Here is a 19,954-nt window from a genome sequence, read left to right as displayed (position 1 = left end):
CCACATGTGAAAAAGGAAGGAAGGAAGAGAGAGAGAGAGAGAGAGAGAAGTGAAGCCTGCCAATGACAGAAAATCTATTTCCAGCTTCTCGGGGTGTAGATATTCCCCATTGGTAGAAATATGGGCCTCCAATGTGAACAAAAATAGCAGAGTCTACTCACAAGTAAAACAAAATGAATGGACTGTTTTAAATGACAAGTTGTATATCTTAGTTAAGAATTCAACAACTTCATTTCTCAGTTCCTTAATAACAGTTGGGTGGATGCCATCTGGGACCGGTGACTTATTGATTTTTAATTTATTGATTAGGTTTTAAAAAACTTCTTCTTTAATCTGATTCAATTCGTTAGTCAGCCAATCACATTTTTCTTTTTCTTTTTATTATACACAAACATACAAAACAAACACAAAACATATATGTGGGGAGAATATATCCATCTAACATATAAACCTGACTACATTAACCATATTGCCCTACTAAGCATCTTTAGACCATATCCATTTAATATATAAATCTGACTACATAAACCCTAAAGATTAACATAAATAAATTGTCTAATATATAAACTTAAACCTGTATTGATCTTATATTCAAGCCATTCTTAGTTGCATAGACCAATTATAGTTCATAAGTTACTTAGTATCTTCATGTTTCTAATTCATCATCAATACCTTCTAAATAATTGTGATCAGAATATGTAATCTAAGCATTACCTATACTTATTAACCATTTAAGACATTCAACAAGTAACTTCCCCATTTTTATTATATTTCTTTGCTCCATGTATAAATCAGGAATTTTTAATTATTTACAGCCTTATGGATCTAGGAATTCATTTCTTTCATTCTTTTTACTGGCTTTTAAAGGACCCCCAGTGTGGGTCCTTTGATGTAATCTAAGGGCATAAATGAGACTAAAGCTCTTTCCACATTCCATGCATTTATGTGGTTTCTCCCCAGTGTGGGTCCTTTGATGTCTCCTAAGCTTACCATTCTCACCAAAGCTCTTTCCACATTCCATGCATTTATGTGGTTTCTCCCCAGTGTGGGTCCTTTGATGTACCCTAAGCTGACCACTCTGACTAAAGCTCTTTCCACATTCCATGCATTTATGTGGTTTCTCCCCAGTGTGGGTTCTTTGATGTACCCTAAGCTGACCACTGCCAGTAAAGCTCTTTCCACATTCTATGCATTTATGTGGTTTCTCCCCAGTGTGGGTCCTTTGATGTAATCTAAGTTCACCATTCTCACAAAAGCTCTTTCCACATTCCATGCATTTATGTGGTTTCTCCCCAGTGTGGGTCCTTTGATGTACCCTAAGATGACCACTCTGACTAAAGCTCTTTCCACATTCCATGCATTTATGTGGTTTCTCCCCAGTGTGGGTCCTTTGATGTACCCTAAGCTGACCACTGCTAGTAAAGCTCTTTCCACATTCCATGCATTTATGTGGTTTCTCCCCAGTGTGGGTCGTTTGATGTACCCTAAGCTTACCATTCACACAAAAGCTCTTTCCACATTCCATGCATTTATGTGGTTTCTCCCCAGTGTGGGTCCTTTGATGTACCCTAAGATGACCACTCTGACTAAAGCTCTTTCCACATTCCATGCATTTATGTGGTTTCTCCCCAGTGTGGGTCCTTTGATGTACCCTAAGCTGACCACTGCCAGTAAAGCTCTTTCCACATTCTATGCATTTATGTGGTTTCTCCCCAGTGTGGGTCCTTTGATGTAATCTAAGTTCACCATTCTCACAAAAGCTCTTTCCACATTCCATGCATTTATGTGGTTTCTCCCCAGTGTGGGTCCTTTGATGTACCCTAAGATGACCACTCTGACTAAAGCTCTTTCCACATTCCATGCATTTATGTGGTTTCTCCCCAGTGTGGGTCCTTTGATGTACCCTAAGCTGACCACTGCTAGTAAAGCTCTTTCCACATTCCATGCATTTATGTGGTTTCTCCCCAGTGTGGGTTCTTTGATGTAATCTTAGTTCACCATTCTGACTAAAGCTCTTTCCACATTCAATGCATTTATGTGGTTTCTCCCCAGTGTGGGTCATTTGATGTACCCTAAGCTTACCATTCTCACAAAAGCTCTTTCCACATTCCATGCATTTATGTGGTTTCTCCCCACTGTGTGTCCTTTGATGTACCCTAAGATGACCACTCTGACTAAAGCTCTTTCCACATTCCATGCATTTATGTGGTTTCTCCCCAGTGTGGGTCCTTTGATGTAATCTAAGTTCACCATTCCGACTAAAGCTCTTTCCACATTCCATGCATTTATGTGGTTTCTCCCCAGTGTGGGTCCTTTGATGTAATCTAAGTTCACCATTCCGACTAAAGCTCTTTCCACATTCCATGCATTTATGTGGTTTCTCCCCAATGTGGGTCCTTTGATGTCTCCCAAGCTGACCATTCTCACAAAAGCTCTTTCCACATTCCATGCATTTGTACAGTTTCTTCCCTGTGTGAGTTTGATGTGAACGCAGATTTCTTCTCCTGCTGAAACTGTTTTCACATTCCATGTTTTTGTATGATTTCTCCCTAGGGTGAGTTCTTTAATCTGAACTAGCAGCACTGGTCTGAAGCTGTCTTCACACTTCAGGAGTTTAAGCCATTTCTCTTTTAGCTCATGGGTTTTTCTAAGCTTTTCTTCCCGGCTTCACACTTGACTCTTTTCAGGGCCAGAAGAAGAGGCTCTCAATAATTCTGGCCATCGAGTTTGTTACCTGATAGAGAAAAAAAAGATGTATTGAGAATATAGCAGAGAGCAGAAACTAACTGGAGGTCAAACCAAAGAGCTTGTTCTGTCTTTGACTCCTTTGAAAGGCATATGTCTCCTGAAGGCTTTACAGGCAACATTTGAAAAATTAGCCGTATTGTGCAAACAGCATGGACTCACCTTGCCTGAACTGATACTTCCAAAGGGACAGGGATGGGAAAATATATTGTAGTTGATTAATATTAACCACTATCTGAAATAATATTAATCATGGGCCATCAAGTCAATTCTGACTGATGGCAGCCCTTTTTGGGGGGGGGTTTCTAGGTAGAGAATACTCAAAAGTCATTCCCCATTCCCTGCTTCTGGTACCTTGCAGTTTCCCAAGGGCCACACAGGCTGACCTTACCCTTGGGAGACACAGCAGTGAACCTCTGGTTCTGGAACCAAATATTTAAACCACAGAGGTATCCAACCAGCTTACTCAGAAATACAAGGATAGGATTTGATTAGAATTGAGGTTTTACAGCAAAAGTTCCATGGTTTACTTGCAAATTTCCTCCACAGTACAGTACAGTGGTGCCTTGCTTAACGGGTGCCCCGTTTAATGACGAAATCGCATAGCAATTAACTTTTTGTGATCGCTTTGCGATGTTCCCTATGGGGAAAAATCACTTTGTGATGATCGGTACCCTGTTTCGCTTACCGATCATCGCAAAGTGATGATTTTTTTACCAGCTGATCGGTGGTTCCAAAATGACCGCCGGGTAAAAAAAATGGACACCCACTGTTTTCTGGGATGGATTCCTTGCTTACCGGGCAGCAAAAATGGCTGCCGTATGGAGGATTTTAGCCCATAGGAATGCATTGAAGGGGTTTCAATGCATTCATATGGGCTTTTTAATATCACATAGCGACGAAATCGCTTTGCAGCGAGTTTTGCTGCACCGATTATCATCGCTATGTGAGGCACCACTGTACTCAATTTAAAGGCATTGCAAGTCCATAAATGAATTGAAAATGGTGAACCCATGAAAGGAGAAAGCGAAGGAAGAGTTGGAAAACCTGGATTAATAAAAAAGCCATTGTTGGCTCATATTTAGCTTGCAATCTACAACAATTCCAACATCCCTCTCACTCGTAATTTTGCTGAGCCAAGTATCCCCCATCTTGTAATTGAGCAATTGGTTTCTTTTTCCAAGGTGCAGGACTTTGCACTTACCCGTGGCCAGGTAGGATCGTGCCAAAAAGAGGGAGGAATATTATTAAATATAACAGTTGACAGAGTAGCGGAATCCAGCTGAACACCAAAGTATGATAGCCAAATAAGATCTTCACTGAGATTATGAATACACCAGGCACAAGGATAGTGTTGATACAGTGGGGTCTCTACTTAAGAACGTCTCTACTTAAGAACAATCCAACTTAAGAACAGCTCCATTTGCTAAATTTTGCTTCTACTTGAGAACAGAAATCCAAGATAAGAACAGGAAAAAAAAAACCTTTCCTGCTCTTTTTTTAACCTTAGGTCATCTTAGGTTGAAAAAAAAAATCTCCCCCTAGTGGTAGAGTATGTATTAACCAGCTTTGCATTAGTTCCTATGGGAACTAATGCTTCAATGTACGAACGCACCTCTACATAACAAAACAAACAAAAAAAAAAACCAGCCAGAACGGATTAATTGGTTTTCAGTCCATTCCTATGGGAAATTTTGCTTCAACTTAAGAACGTTTCAACTTAAGAACACCATTCCAAAACGGATTAAGTTCTTCAGTAGAGGTTCCACTGTAGTTTCTATGGACGGAAAAGAGCAGATACGGATTAAATGGTTTTCAATGCAGATTCAACATAAGAACTTTTCAACTTGAGAACCACCTTCCAATACGGATTAAGTTCTTAAGTAGAGACCCCACTGTAGTAGATATTCTATTATGAACAATATATACAGGCAAGTTTTCAGTTCCAAAATAATGCACAGTAGTTTTCACAGAGTTTTAGTGCATATATCATTTAAATAAGTTCAGTAGTTGAATACCATAAGTTCCTTCCAGCTTGCCAGAGTTCCTTCTCTTATCAAGCACGTAGACACGGCTTCCACCAGGATTCTCAGCAACAGGAACAATACGATTCTTCTCTACAGTTTCTCCAACAGTATCACCAGCAACAATCCACAACAACCCACAGATTGTGTGTCCTAGTGCTGCTAATTTTATCCTAGTATTGTCCAATCCTACGTTTACATTCACAGCTGTAACAATCACCTCAGCTGTGTATATTCAAGCTTTGCTTTACTTTACACTTCTGATTCTGACAATACTTATGGTCATTTTACAAACTTGATTTAACAATTCTATTCAGGTTGTTTCCCCAACCTGACAATGGTGAGGGTTTTGGGGCTAGGTTTTTTTTTAAAGGAAAATAGTTAAAGTTAGAGGATTTGTTACTATTGGGTGTTGCTTTGCTAGGGTATGTCCTCAGAGTATGGGACCAAATGGAGATGTGATGCTAAAATGGAATGGTTTAAAGTCTTGATAAATAAAGATAAATGTTAAGGGATGAAGAGGAAGATAAGTTAAACCCTACCAAGGATGAAAGAAGATATAATATTACAATATACAAAAATATATGATATATATGAAAGAAGGTATAATATTACAACCCCTTCATGGATTGCTGCCTTGTTGTGGCAAAGGGGCTTGAGTAACTCAGGGAAGCTACGGGCTATGCCGTGCAGGGACACCCAAGACAGACAAGTCATAGTGGAGAGTTCTGACTAAACACAATCCATAGAGTATGAATTGGCAAGCCACTCCGGTATCTTTGCCAAGAAAACCCCATGAATAGAAACAAAAGGTTAAAAGATATGATGCTGGAAGATGGGCCCCTTAAGTTGGAAAGTGTCCAACATGTTACTGAGGAAGAGCAGAGGACAAGTAGCTCCAGAGCTAATGAAGTGGTTGGGCCAAAGCCGAAAGGACACTGAGCTGTGGATGTGAAAGGGAAGTCTGATGCTGCAAAGAAAAATACTGCATAGGAACCTGGAATGTAAGATCTACGAACCTTGGTAAGCTGGATGCAGTCAAACACGAGACGGCAAGAATAAACATTGACATCCTGGCAGTAAGTGAACAAATGTGGACAGGAATGGGCGAATTCAGTTTAGACTATTATCATATCTACTTCTGTGGGCAAGAATCCTCTAGAAAACATGGAGTAGCCCTCATAGTCAACAAAAGAGTGGGAAAAGCTGTAATGGGATATAATGTCAAAATGATATAATGATTTAAATACGAATCCAAGGCAGACCTATCACAGTCATCCAGGTTTATGCACCAACCACCAATGCTGAGGAGACTGAAATTTTATGAAGATTTACAACACCTTCTAGAACTGACACCAAAGAAAGATGTTCTTCTCATTATAGGGGTTTGGAATCCTAAAGTAGGGAGTCAAGAGATAAAAGGAACAACAGGGAAGTTTGGGCTTGGAGTTCAAAACAAAACAGGGCAAAGGCTAATAGAGTTTTGTCAAGAGAACAAGCAGGTCATCACAAACACTCTTTTCCAACAACACAAGAGGCGACTCTATACATGGAAATCACCAGATGGGCAATATCGAAATCAGATTGATTACATTCTCTGCAGCCAAAGATGGAGAAGCTCTATACAGTCAGCAAAAACAAGACCTGGAGCTGATTGTGGCTCTTGATCATCAGCTTCTCATAGCAAAATTCAAGCTTAAACTGAAGAGAGTAGGAAAAACCACTGGGCTACTCAGGTATAATCTAAACCAAATCCCTTATGAATGCACAGTGGAAGTGAAGAACAGATTTAAGGAACTCGATTTGGTGGACAGAGTGCCTGAAGAACTTTGGATAGAGGCTCGTAGCATTGTACAGGAGGCAGCAACAAAAACTATCCCAAAGAAAAGGAAATGCAAGAAAGCAAAGTGGCTGTCCAATGAGGCCTTACAAATAGCAGAGAGGAGAAGGGAAACCAAATGCAAGGGAGATAGGGAAAGTTACAGAAAATTGAATGCAGACTTCCAAAGAATAGCAAGGAGAGACAAGAGGGCCTTCTTTTTTAAAAAAATATTTTTTATTTTATCACACTATAGACATACAAACCTAACAGAGATCACACAAAACAAGCAAAAGTAATAAATACAAACACACACACACACACACACACACACACACACACACACACACACACACACACACACACACACACACACACACACACACACACACACACACAGAGAGAGAGAGAGAGAGAGAGAGAGAGAGAGAGAGAAAACAACAAAACCCCACATATAGGCAGGGTGGAGGCATTTCATACAATATTATCCATTATATAAATCTGACTGCATCAACCTTATTGCTCTTAAAAATTTGCTTGAGATGTGAGTCATCCTAAAGTTATAGTAATTCTAATGATTGATTTTTAAGATAATTTCTCTTACATCCTTGGCTAACCAATTATGCCTCAGAATATCAATATTTTACTATCATGAGAAATCCGCATTTCAGCAAAGATAAAAAACACCACAAAATATATTTATCTAATATTGGCTACTTAATCATATTATAATTCATATGTGCTTAATATCTCCATGTTAATGCTTTATACTATAATTAAGTAATCTCTAGTACTATGTTCACTCTAATATACATCTATACATACATGTATTTCATATCAGTATTTCATATATCATCATCAATTTCATATATTTTCAAATATCATCATCAGTCTTTCAAAAAGTAGGGATATTAAATGTCTCTCACCTGATATATTCAATCATGTTACAGTTTGTATATATTTTGTTTCTCAGACTACGTGCCTTAGACTCAACAGTTTCTAATGTTATATTCATCATAGACATTTCAGATTACATAATTGGAAATTCTTAATTGCCATTTGACTCCAAACATAGTAGAAATTACTTGCAATATATAAATCACATCCATTTTGTGTAGATATGTGTGCCCCTCAAATTTATAATTTGGTTTTTATAATCATCAAATAACATTCACCCTTTTATATTTTATAAATCTTAACTCCATTGCACGGCCAGGAATTCCAAATCACTTATAACATAATAAATCTAAGGTTACATTCTTATAATTCATATTATGTTTCTCTAAGTAAAAGCTTTACAGTCTAATCTTGTGTTCATCATAGATATTTCAGATTATATAGATAAAAATTCTCAAATCCATAATTTCTATTGTTATATTCATCGGGTAACGTTCCTCCTTTTTTAGTTTATAAATCTTAACTCTATACACAGGCCAGGTATTCCAGATCTCTTATGGCCTTATTAACCTAAAGTTAAGTTGCATCTTAAAGTGTACCATAAAGTCCACAATTTCTAATATTATATTCATCATAGATATGTCAGATTGTATAATTAATAATTCATAATTGTTGTTTATCTCCAAACATAATCAAAATTACTTTGTTGTTATATTCATCAATTAACATTTCCCCTTTTATTTATAACATTATAAACCTAAAATTAGATTGGCTCCTTTTTTACTAGTTTTGAAATGCCATCTATGGAACCCTATTAGGCTATTTTCTCTCTCATTTGGTGGGCTCATCATGTTCTGCCTTTGAAGCCAAGCAATGTCTGATCTGTAATCATTTTGTTTCCCTTTCAGCTTTTGCTTCTTTGTTTTGCAAATTCACCCATCGAGTTAGGACACATCTCTTTTTCACCCACCAGGACCTCTTTCTCACACTACAAATCAGTTTTCCTAACCTCCTTTTTAAAGATTTTACCCTCCTTTTTAAAAACAAATAAAGGCACTCTTTCTTCTGCTGCTATAGTGGGCTGATCTGCTTCTGTTTCAGTACGCTGTTCTGACGAAAATTCCCAAAGCTCTGTCGTTTCCTTCATATCCGAAAGCACAGTCTGGAGTTCAAAAAACTGAATTTCAAAATGATTCAGAATGTTCCTTTGTAAGTTCTGAAAGGCATTTATTATGTCTTCTGTTAAATCCATCATGGTTGCAAAGTAGATGAACAAAGAAGCTTTGTAATTTCGAGATATGCACCTCATTTGAAGAAACATTCCCTATTATAAAGAAAATAGCCCCCAACACAGCTTGTTTGCTTCTTCTAGCCCAGAGCCATAAAGCACTTATGTAATAAAAGTCAGATCCTCAGCAAAGCTAATGATTTATACTATCCCAGACTCCAGCTTTCACCAAATACAGTAACTTCAATTGTAGATTGTAAATTCAGTCATAATAAAACTTCCATTAAGTTCGAATCCACCTCTTGCAGCATCTTGTCTCCTTAAACCTATTATTATTATTACTATTATTACTATTATTACTATTATTACTATTATTACTATTATTACTATTACTATTACTTATTCTTATTCTTATTCTTATTCTTATTAGAAGAAGAAGAAGAAGAAGAAGAAGAAGAAGAAGAAGAAGAAGAAGAAGAAGAAGAAGAAAAGCTGTGAGTTGTTACCACCGAGGACAGGGGATAAAAAGCAAAAGTCTGTCTCTATCCTTGTCAGTTCCAGTTTCTGTTTTCCAGGCGTGATGCAGTAATAAAATACCGATCTGTCTGGGTTCAAAGCTTGTTTGCCGCTTCCAAGGTTACACTATCTTCTTTGAAATCAGCCGCTTAAGTTTATTTTGTACTTACAGAGGCGATGTTGAAACCAATTAGTCCTTGTTAATGCAGTCATTCGTAAATCTTCATGCTTCCTTCCTGCCGCGGAGCTTCACAGCTAGGACGACATTAGACAATGGCGTTGATGGAATCCTTTGTCTGAAGGAGTGATCTGAGAGGTGGTTGCTTTCCACCCCCCAGAAGATCTCTGCTCTCCTGCGACTCAGGGTGGGCTTCTCCTAGCCTTCCCTGCCCTCCAATTTCTTGGGGAGAGTCTGGATTCACAGCATGAAGCAGAAATCTGGAGAGTCCAGATTCCTTGCTGCCTCGCTGTTTGTAGCTCCACCCCCCTCTCATCACAAGAGGGCCTTCTTAAATGAACAGTGCATAGAAATAGTGGAAAACAATAGAAAAGGAAAAAACAGATCTGTTTAGGAAAATTGGAGATATTAAAGGTGTGAGTTATTGGTCCCATAAATGAGATCAAAAACCACGAAACAGGAAAATCCAGGCCCCATTCACTCCCATTTCGAAATTAAACTGCTTGAGTCAACACAGTTCCCGGGACATGAACTCTTGGCAGCCTGCATTTAAGTCTGTTTCGATTTTATTAAAAGGAATCACTTAATACCGTATCTTTACTGTTTAATGACTCAATTTTGGTAACGTAAGCCAAATTAATTATCTATAAGGAAACTGTTCTGTTCAAAGGACTAGAAAGGCCAATTATTAAACAACATAAGTTTATTTAAGTGAACAAAGAAAACATTTCTCTACAGTTTCATTTCTAAGCAACAGCATAACAGTTCAGCACCTTCTATAAAAATTAACTATTAACAAAACAAAACTAAACTATAAACTAAGGTAAGCAAACGATATTCTTACGCAGTCCATATTGTTGAATTAGGTTCCTTCGCTTGGATCAAAGAAATGCGACGCCATGTTTCCAGAATCCCAAAAAACCTCTCTCTCAAGTTACTTTTTCCAACCTCTTGTAAATTTCTCCAACCTGCCCCCTCCTGACATACTCAACCAATCACGAAGGCAAGAATTAGCATAGGGTACGCCCTACTTTCCCACCAACACCAAAGAATTGTTTATCATTCAGGTTAGAGATATTTTGACTCTGCCGTGTTTTCCTCTCCAGCTGCGCGATAAGAAAAGCTGAAAATAACTACTAGTAATTTTCCAGAACTTAGCCTGTGTCAGACTCAAAATGGATTCCTCTATGATTAAGACATGACTACATAACCCATCTCTAATTAGAAAAATACACTTCATCACACACCCCCGCTAAATTTCTTCTAAATTCAGAACAGTTATTCTGAGCTAATTTGAAGTAAATTGATAAAACAACTAGAAGTAAATGATTATATATGGATTATAACAAACAATAACAGCAATACAATCTTTTGACACACCATTCAGATATACAAAAAGGAAACAAGCATGTTAGCTCATTAGCCACAGTAACTACTCCAACCGTCTTCCATCTTCTTTAGCGGTCAGGAACATCTGGATCTTCACAGTACATCCTGGAAAGTCCATCTGCCACCACATTTAGCTTCCCAGGTATATGTTGAACTTCAAAATCAAAATCCTGCAATGCTAAACTCCATCTTAACAATTTTTGGTTCTGAGACTTCATCTTTTGTAACCAAACTAAGGCTCTATGATCAGTTTGGAGTGTAAATTTACGCCCCCATAGATAAGGTCGTAAAAGATTAAGAGACCAATATATAGAAAGAGCCTCTTTTTCAAGGATTGCATAATGTCTCTCTCTTTCCAAGAGCTTTCTAGAGAAGTATGAGATAGGATATAGATTCCCATCCTCCCCTTGCTGTAACAAAATAGCTCCTAATCCAAATTCTGAAGCATCGGTTTGCAAAATGAAAGGCTTATCAAAATCAGGTGATTTCAGTATAGGGGCATGAATAATCTTCGCTTTTAAGGCCTCAAAAGCCCCTTGGCACTCGGGGGTCCAATTAACTTTGACAGGCTGTCTCTTCTTAGTTAGCTCTGTCAGAGGTGTAGCCAATTCACTGAAATCAGGGATGAATTTCCTGTAATAGCCAACTACACCTAAAAATGAACGCACTTGTTTCTTGGTTTTTGGAATAGGCCAATCATTGATAGCTTGAACTTTGGCTTGCAGAGTATGAATTTCACCTTGACCAACCAAATGACCCAAATATGTGACTTTCCCTTTCATCCATTGACATTTACTAGCTTTGACAGTAAGGCCAGCTTGATGAATTCTAGACAATACAGTTTCAACATGAGACATATGAGAGTCAAAATCAGAACTGAAAATAGCAACATCATCAAGATAAGCACTAGCAAAAGGTAGACCTTTTAAAACTTTATCTATCATTCTCTGAAATGATGCTCCTGCGTTTTTCAATCCAAATGGTAGCCTTTTGAATCTAAAAGTGCCTACATGAGTGATAAAAGCGGTCTTATCTCGTGAATTTTCGGCTAAATCCAGCTGCCAGTAAGCATTCTTTAAGTCAATTATGCTGATAAAATTTGCTTTGGCCAATTTTTCAATTAAATGATCCATTCTAGGCAATGGATAAGGATCTGAAACAGTCACACTGTTTAACTTTCTGTAATCCACACAGAACCTTATCTCATCAAGAATCTTGCCAGTGGAATCTTTTTTCGAAACCAGAACCACTGGAGATGAGTATGGGGATGATGACTCCTCAATTACATCCAGAGATAACATCTTTTGTATCTCTTGTTCAATCCGTAGAGCATGATCACCAACTGCTCTGTATGGACTAGATCGAATTGGCTGACTATCGGTAGTGATAATTTCATGACTGACCAAATTTGTGTAACCTGGCTTATCTGAAAAAACATCTTGATATTTTTCTAAGATTTGGTACAGCTTTCCCTTCTGGAGTGAGGTACCTGTCAAAACAAGGTTGTCAGCCCAATCACCAGCATCTTCTAATTCAGCTAGCATATCAACAGGCTCATATTCAGACTGATGACAAGCAACCTTATATTGCAAAACCATTGCAGTTCTGTCTTTATACAATTTCAACCTATTGACATGGTAACTTACAGGCTTTTTATCAGAATTCAACATTTTTACTAAATAATTGTTATTCCCCAGTTTCTGTACCACATCCCCTGGACCTTCCCAGCCAACTTCTAACTTAGAAGGTCTAAGGGGGTTTAAAACAAGAACCAAATCTCCCACATGGAGATTTGGAATGTCTGGAATGTCTGTCATGGTAGAGTTTCTGGCTTGATTGAGCATTTAGCAAATTGTCTTTAGCCAATTCTTGCACAGCTAACAGTTTTTCTTGCAGATTTCTGACAAAATCAGCAACTGGAACTGTGCTGCTTTTCACCACACCTTCCCAATCAGATTTCAGGAAATCCAAAGGTCCTTGTAGATTCCTCCCAAATACCACTTCACTTGGAGAGAAACCACCAAGAGAAGTGTGAGCAGAACTTCGATAAGCAAATAAAACAAATGGTAACAGATCGTCCCAAATGTTACCATACACCTGTACCATGGTCTTGATCATCCTCAGTAAGGTTTGTTGACCTCTCTCAATTAACCCATGACTTTCAGGATGATAGGCGGAGCTAAATTTTATTTCTATTCCACTAAGTTCACAAATTTTGTCCATTAAGGAGCTACGAAACGCCCCCGCCTGATCACAAATTATCTGAGATGGTACTCCAATACGTGAGCACAAGTCTATGATGATGCGTGCGATGGTGGAAGCTCTTAGATTACTCAACGCATAGGCCTCGATCCAACGACTAGCTTGGCAGATGAAAGAGATGATGTATTTCTTCTTAGACTTAGTTGGAACAAAAGGTCCCATGACATCCATTTGCAAACATTGGAAAACTTGATCAGGTATTTCCATTAAGAGCATTTCCGACTTCGTTTTATCGGTCTGATAACCGGTTTTTTGGCAATAGTCACATGAACTGACATAGTCCTTCACATTTTTGTTAATACCAGGCCAATAAAAATGCTGAGAAATTCTTTTTAAAGTTTTTTGCACACCTTGGTGACCACTAGATGGATTGTCATGAGCTAATTCAAGAATCCTCAGTCTGTATTCCTGTGGTACTACCAGCTGTCGTGTGGGTTGCATGTTCAAGTGTGATTTGGGATGATATTCTCTATACAAAAGTCCATTCTGGCCCCACACAAAGTTAACTTGCTGTGTTATTGGGTTTTGAGCATAGTCGTCTGCTTGTGCTCTCAAGGAAGCTAGTGAGGGATCAGTCATTTGCTTCACTTTAAACTCAGCTGACCCCATAGGCACTGATTCCTCTATTTCCACTTCTGTATTAGCTGCATTATCTTGTTCTGCCACTAGATGTTGCTGCTGGTCTAAGTTTGTAGTAGGGACAGCTTCATCAGAAACACTCCCAGTCTCTGCTTTTTGGGTTTGGGAACGGGTAACCACGTTAACAGCAGGACCTTCCTGACTCTGCTTAAAATTCAAATAGGTGAGGTCATTTCCCAGTAAGAAGTCAGGTTTCCCCTCATGAGTGAGGCAAAGTTTAGTACCACGCCAATTCTTGAACGATAATTCCACAAACGCGAGAGGAATATGTTGTTCTCCCGCCTCTCCTGAACCATAGGTCCTAATGGGTAACCTTAAATTGTCCAAAATCAGTTCTGGGTGCAAAAATTTCCGGGATATGGAAGAAAGTTCAGCACCAGAATCACTGTAAGCATTTAGAACCACCTGTTCCTTATCAGTATACAAAATTACCTCTTCAGAATAAGTCCTCATAGCCCATTGTTTCTGAGACTCAGGGATTACGCAATCCGGGTCCATTAGGGTATACTTTTTCCCCTGTGGAGACTGTCTTATAACTCCTGCTTGTTCTCCTCCACGAACGTCTAATATTTGAGGCACGTAGTAATTTACCGCTGCCTGTCTATCACTGGCTAGTGAAGCGGTAGTATTCCCACTGGGTTGATTCTGTCTAGGCACTGTGCCCATGACAGTCTGGCCTTGAGTTGGTACTTGTTGACTCTCTGGGGTGTTAGGGCTTACCAGAGATACTTTGGGTGTGCCTCCCTTGGATTTGCGTGGCGCTGGTACCGGTGTCCTAACATCTGACTTCCTGGCTTGACTAGGGGGTCCTTGAGATAGTCCACAGTCCTTTTGTAGATGAGGGCCACCGCATTTAAAACAAGCAAAAGTGGGTCTGCTTTGATTTGGAGCTAAACTCCTGCGCTGATCAGTTGAAGTCTGCCTATACTCTTGATGGTAAGGCTTTTTAAAGTCAGGCTGGCTTTGTCTCTTAGGTGCCTCTGCTCTAGGCGCCTCTGCTCTGGCTCTAGGCGCTGGTTCAGGCTTTCTAAACGATAACAGTTCGTCAGTCCTCAGCGCAAGGGATTGGAGATCTTTAAATTCTCTCTCTAGTAAAGAACTCCTCAACTCTAAAGGGACCAAGTTCATAAATTGCTCCATGAATAATGCCTTTCTCATATCTGCTACAGATCTGATTTTCAAAGAGTCCAGCCATTGGTCTCCTAAAAATTCCAGCCTGTCAGCTAAAGCTGCATAACTCTCATTAGGCAGTTTTTTGATTTTCCTAAAATTCTGCCTCAATAGCTCTTTTGTATAACCATAGCGCTGTTTAATAACCCAAACTAATTCAGACCAATCATAATCTTCCTCAGCCACTTTGGCCACGATTGTGGCGAGCTGACCGCAAATTTGGGAACGAAGGAGTTTCGGAAACCACTCTCTAGGTATCTCCAAATCTTGGCAAGATTGCTCGAAATTCTTAAGGAAGCTCAACACACAATCGCCCTCCTGGTATCTAGGTAGACTTCCCCTATCCACACTGGCTATAGAGTCTTTAATTGCCTGTTTGGCCTTTCTCTTTTCCTGCAGCTCTTGCACTTTTTGCTCCCTGCACTTATTCTTCACTTTCTCAGCCTGATTCAAAGTGTTAACAAACTCCTTTTGGGTTCTCACTAGATCTGCAACCAGCTGGGTCAGTTCCTCAGACGCTGGCATCGGTGTGGGTGGATTCCGCCCCCCCGCACCAGACGGATTCTCACCAACGGCTTCCTCTGTCGGTCGGGGATGTTGCTCCTCCGCTCGCCCTCTGGAATCTCTCCGGCTTGGAATAGGCAATGGGTCAAACTCCTGGGGGTACCCAGCCATTTGTAAATCCAATTGGTCTTCTTCAACCGAATCTTCCCCAATTGATTGTTCCCCCTCCGATTCATCCATCAACAACCTCAACTCGGGGGATGTTTTCCTCCGGCCAGTTCTCCTCTCAGTAACATGCCGAGCCATGCTGACTGCTTGCAGCCGCTAAGCTGTAAAACTCCCACTGTTTCGGCAATAAATTACCGCCAGCCATAAAACTGCCCTGACAGCCCTGATAAGGTGCCGTGCCTTAGCTGTGCCTAGCAACGAAAAAGCTTACTTTAGAAATTTACACCTAGTCCTTTAACAGAATCCGCCCCCACAACTGACCCTTTTCAGCCAGGGCTTCAGTTGAAAAGAAATAGAGCAGAGGAAAAAAAAATATTTAAACAGTTAGCAGGACAACCCACGCTGTGTTGCTGCTTTGTTTCAACCCGAAAGCAGTCCGTGCCTGACCCTCAGCTTCAATTTACCACAGCGTCTGGATAAATCCAAAGCAAACTGTGTGTAAAGAGAAAGCCCAGGCGTAACACTACTGAAATCAGGTTGCAAATCAGGCCCGTGGATCGTAACACCGTGCCACCATGTGAGTTATTGGTCCCATAAATGAGATCAAAAACCACGAAACAGGAAAATCCAGGCCCCATTCACTCCCATTTCGAAATTAAACTGCTTGAGTCAACACAGTTCCCGGGACATGAACTCTTGGCAGCCTGCATTTAAGTCTGTTTCGATTTTATTAAAAGGAATCACTTAATACCGTATCTTTACTGTTTAATGACTCAATTTTGGTAACGTAAGCCAAATTAATTATCTATAAGGAAACTGTTCTGTTCAAAGGACTAGAAAGGCCAATTATTAAACAACATAAGTTTATTTAAGTGAACAAAGAAAACATTTCTCTACAGTTTCATTTCTAAGCAACAGCATAACAGTTCAGCACCTTCTATAAAAATTAACTATTAACAAAACAAAACTAAACTATAAACTAAGGTAAGCAAACGATATTCTTACGCAGTCCATATTGTTGAATTAGGTTCCTTCGCTTGGATCAAAGAAATGCGACGCCATGTTTCCAGAATCCCAAAAAACCTCTCTCTCAAGTTACTTTTTCCAACCTCTTGTAAATTTCTCCAACCTGCCCCCTCCTGACATACTCAACCAATCACGAAGGCAAGAATTAGCATAGGGTACGCCCTACTTTCCCACCAACACCAAAGAATTGTTTATCATTCAGGTTAGAGATATTTTGACTCTGCCGTGTTTTCCTCTCCAGCTGCGCGATAAGAAAAGCTGAAAATAACTACTAGTAATTTTCCAGAACTTAGCCTGTGTCAGACTCAAAATGGATTCCTCTATGATTAAGACATGACTACATAACCCATCTCTAATTAGAAAAATACACTTCATCACAAAAGGAACATTTTGTGCAAAGATGGACATGGTAGGATTGTTCTCCTTGCAGTCCAGGGGACTCTCAAGTGCCTCCTCCAGCATCACAATTCAAAAACATCAATTCTTCGGCGGGCAGCTTTCTTTATGGTCCAGCTCTCACTTCCATACATCACTATAGGAAAAACCTTGGATTCGTATTGACATCTGTCATTTTTGAGATTATATCCCATTACAGCTTTTCCCACTCTTTTGTTGACTATGAGGGCTACTTCATTCCTTCTACTGGATTCTTGCCCACAATAGTAGACATGATAATTTGCCCATTCCCGTCCATTTTAGTTCACTGACACCTAGGATGTCAATGTTTATTCTTGCCATCTTGTGTTTGACTACATCCAGCTTTCCAAGATCTTACATTCCAGACCTGTCCGTCTTGGGTGTCCCTGCACGGCATAGCCCATAGCTTCCCTGAGTTACTCAAGCCCCTTCGCCACGAAAAGGCAGCAATCCGTGAAGGGGGCAGCAATCCGTGAAGGGGCTCCCTCTCTTAATGCAGCCTTAATAGCATTGGCCTTTTTTGCAGCCACATCACACTGTTGGCTTGTGACCTAAGATGATTCCAAGGTCCTTCTCGCTCCTAGTACTGCTGAGCCAGGTATCCCCTTGTCTTGTAACGGTGTGAAATAGTATGGGAAACCATGGAACCCAGAGACACTCCAGCGGCCAAGAGGTCAAGGGGTAGAGCAGGAGTCCCAGCACTATTACCGTTCACAGAGCAACATCCCACAAGGGGAAATCCCAGAAGCTGACAGTCCAACAGTCCACCGCTACTCTCCCAAACCCAAGGCAAAGGTCAGGGCTGTTTTTTAGCAAGTGTGGATGGCAGGGAGCAGAAGAGAGAATGTCCTGCGCAGACCATCTTCACTGCTCCCAGTCCTGCTCCTAATATTCAGGCTGCCTTTTCCTATGGGGAGCCTGGCAACTTTTTCTCCTGCTGGCAACACACTGGATCATATTTTTTAAAAATTGTGGCTACAGAAGTACAATATCCCACATTCAGACTGTCAGGTTATATAAAATAAGCCAAATAAAACAGAACCTGAATTTTACAGCCATGAATACTCAGCACAGAGATCTATGACAGAAAGTGCTCGACAAGGACACGGGAATGCACAACTTAAGGGTGACGATGATGTCAGGTCTCTGACCACCAACTGGACAGTGTGGGATAGTCTATATGGCCACTGAGTGATGACTTCTTTCTCTTGGCTCATGCAGAGGGTTGTGGACTTTTACGCCGTTGCTGCTGTACATAAATGTCAATAGACTTAGTTGCTAGAAGTCTAGTCTCTCTGCCTGATTTTCTTGACTGGTGGGACTGGAACAAGGGGCTTCGGCAACAGGCGCTGCTAAAAAACTGTGCCACTCCGACATAAGCACTACTGAGGCTGATGAACAGCTCTGGAGGTCTCCAAAGCTTACACACCAGGCTGGAATTCCACAGTTTATTACTGTTACTATTATTATTTTTGTTGTTGTTATTGTTATCTTAATGTATACACCGCATTTCTCCCAAGAAGGGACCCAAAGCAGCTCAGAACATTAAGTCACACAGTTAAAAACACTGTAAGTTAAATATTAGAATACAAATTATTGGACGAAATTGGCAATTATAGCCCCATCACCAATGTTTCTTTCATGAGCAAAGTGGTCGAGAGGGTGGTGGCTGATCAGCTTCAGGCGCACTTGGATGAAACAGACGCCCTGGATCCATTCCAGTCGGGCTTCAGGCCACACCACGGTACAGAGATGGCATTGGTCGCCCTGTGTGATGACCTGTTGAGGGAGGCCGACAGGGATAAAATGTCTCTGCTGGTCCTCCTCGACATCTCGGCGGCCTTTGATACCGTCGACCACACTATCCTCCTGGGTAGGCTCTCCGAGTTGGGAATTGGTGGCTTGGCACTCGCCTGGTTCCGTTCCTTCTTGGGGGACCGTCCCCAGAGAGTGCAACTTGGGGAGAGGGTCTCGGCCCCGTGGAGTCTCAATTGTGGGGTTCCACAGGAGTCGATTATCTCCCCAATGCTGTTTAACATCTACATTAGGCCGCTGGGAGGGGTCATCAGGGGTCTGTGGGGCTTCGTGTCATCAATATGCTGATGACACACAGCTCTACATCTCCTTTTCACCAACTGCAGGTGATGCCGTCCTGTCCCTCCAGCGCTGCCTGGGGGCCGTACTGCAATGGATGCAGGAAAATGGGCTGAGGCTGAATCCGGACAAGATGGAGGTTCTGAGGGTGGGTGGCCCCATGGTTGGCGGCTTGGGTGATTCTCTCATGTTTGGGGGGGTGGCCCTGGCCACGAAAAGTGGGGTCCGCAGCCTGGGCGTACATCTGGACCCGACACTCACCATGGAAACGCAGGTGGCATCGGTACTCCACACTGTCTTTTTTCAACTATGGTGGATTGCCCGGCTGTGGCCCTATCTCGACACGGGGGCACTCACTACCTTGGTGCATGCGCTCGTAATTTTAAGATTAGACCACTGTAACGTGCTTTATGTGGGGCTGCCTTTGAGGCTGATGTGGAAACTTCAGGTGGTGCAGAATGCGGCGGCCAGACTCCTCACTGGAGTGAGAAAATACCAACATATTTCTCCAACTCTGGCCTCATTGCATTGGCTGCCCATTCGTTTCCGCGTCGACTTCAAAGTCTTAATGCTTACTTACAAGGTCCTAAACGGTTTAGGACCTCAATATTTGGCAGAATGCCTGCTCCCACCAAGGTCTACCCGGATCACCCGCATGAGTCAGGAGGTGAGGCTGAGGAGCCTGACACTGAGAGAGGCCTGGAAGGAAAAGACACGAAACTGGGCCTTCTCGGTGGTGGCTTCTCGCCTCTGGAATAACCTCCCTTCAGCCTTCCCTATGCTGGGAATGTTTAAAACCCAATTAAAAACATGGTTGTACATCCAGGCCTTCCCTCCAGTCAATACAGTGGTGCCTCGAATAGCGATGTTAATCTGTT

The 19,954-nt window shown here is 40.9% G+C and overlaps 1 protein-coding gene across 3 annotated transcripts in view; it reads right to left on the bottom strand.

Moving 5' to 3' along the window:
• Nucleotides 1–358: 358 nt before the first annotated feature.
• The window catches only part of LOC144585065 (uncharacterized), a 90,531-nt gene continuing 70,935 nt past the window's right edge, over nucleotides 359–19,954 (bottom strand). For 2 of the 3 annotated variants that reach the window (XM_078382526.1, XM_078382524.1), the window contains one exon: nucleotides 359–2,734. In XM_078382526.1, coding sequence (XP_078238652.1) covers nucleotides 818–2,530 — 1,713 coding nt within the window. In that variant the 5' untranslated portion in view covers nucleotides 2,531–2,734 and the 3' untranslated portion in view covers nucleotides 359–817. Of the gene's footprint in view, nucleotides 2,735–9,399; nucleotides 9,485–19,954 lie in introns of all 3 variants that reach the window. The other variant, XM_078382525.1, reaches the window with a different exon arrangement.

This window comes from Pogona vitticeps, chromosome Z (assembly GCF_051106095.1).
Source record: "Pogona vitticeps strain Pit_001003342236 chromosome Z, PviZW2.1, whole genome shotgun sequence".
NCBI lineage: Eukaryota > Metazoa > Chordata > Lepidosauria > Squamata > Agamidae > Pogona > Pogona vitticeps.
This window is presented reverse-complemented; position numbering and strand designations above follow the sequence as displayed.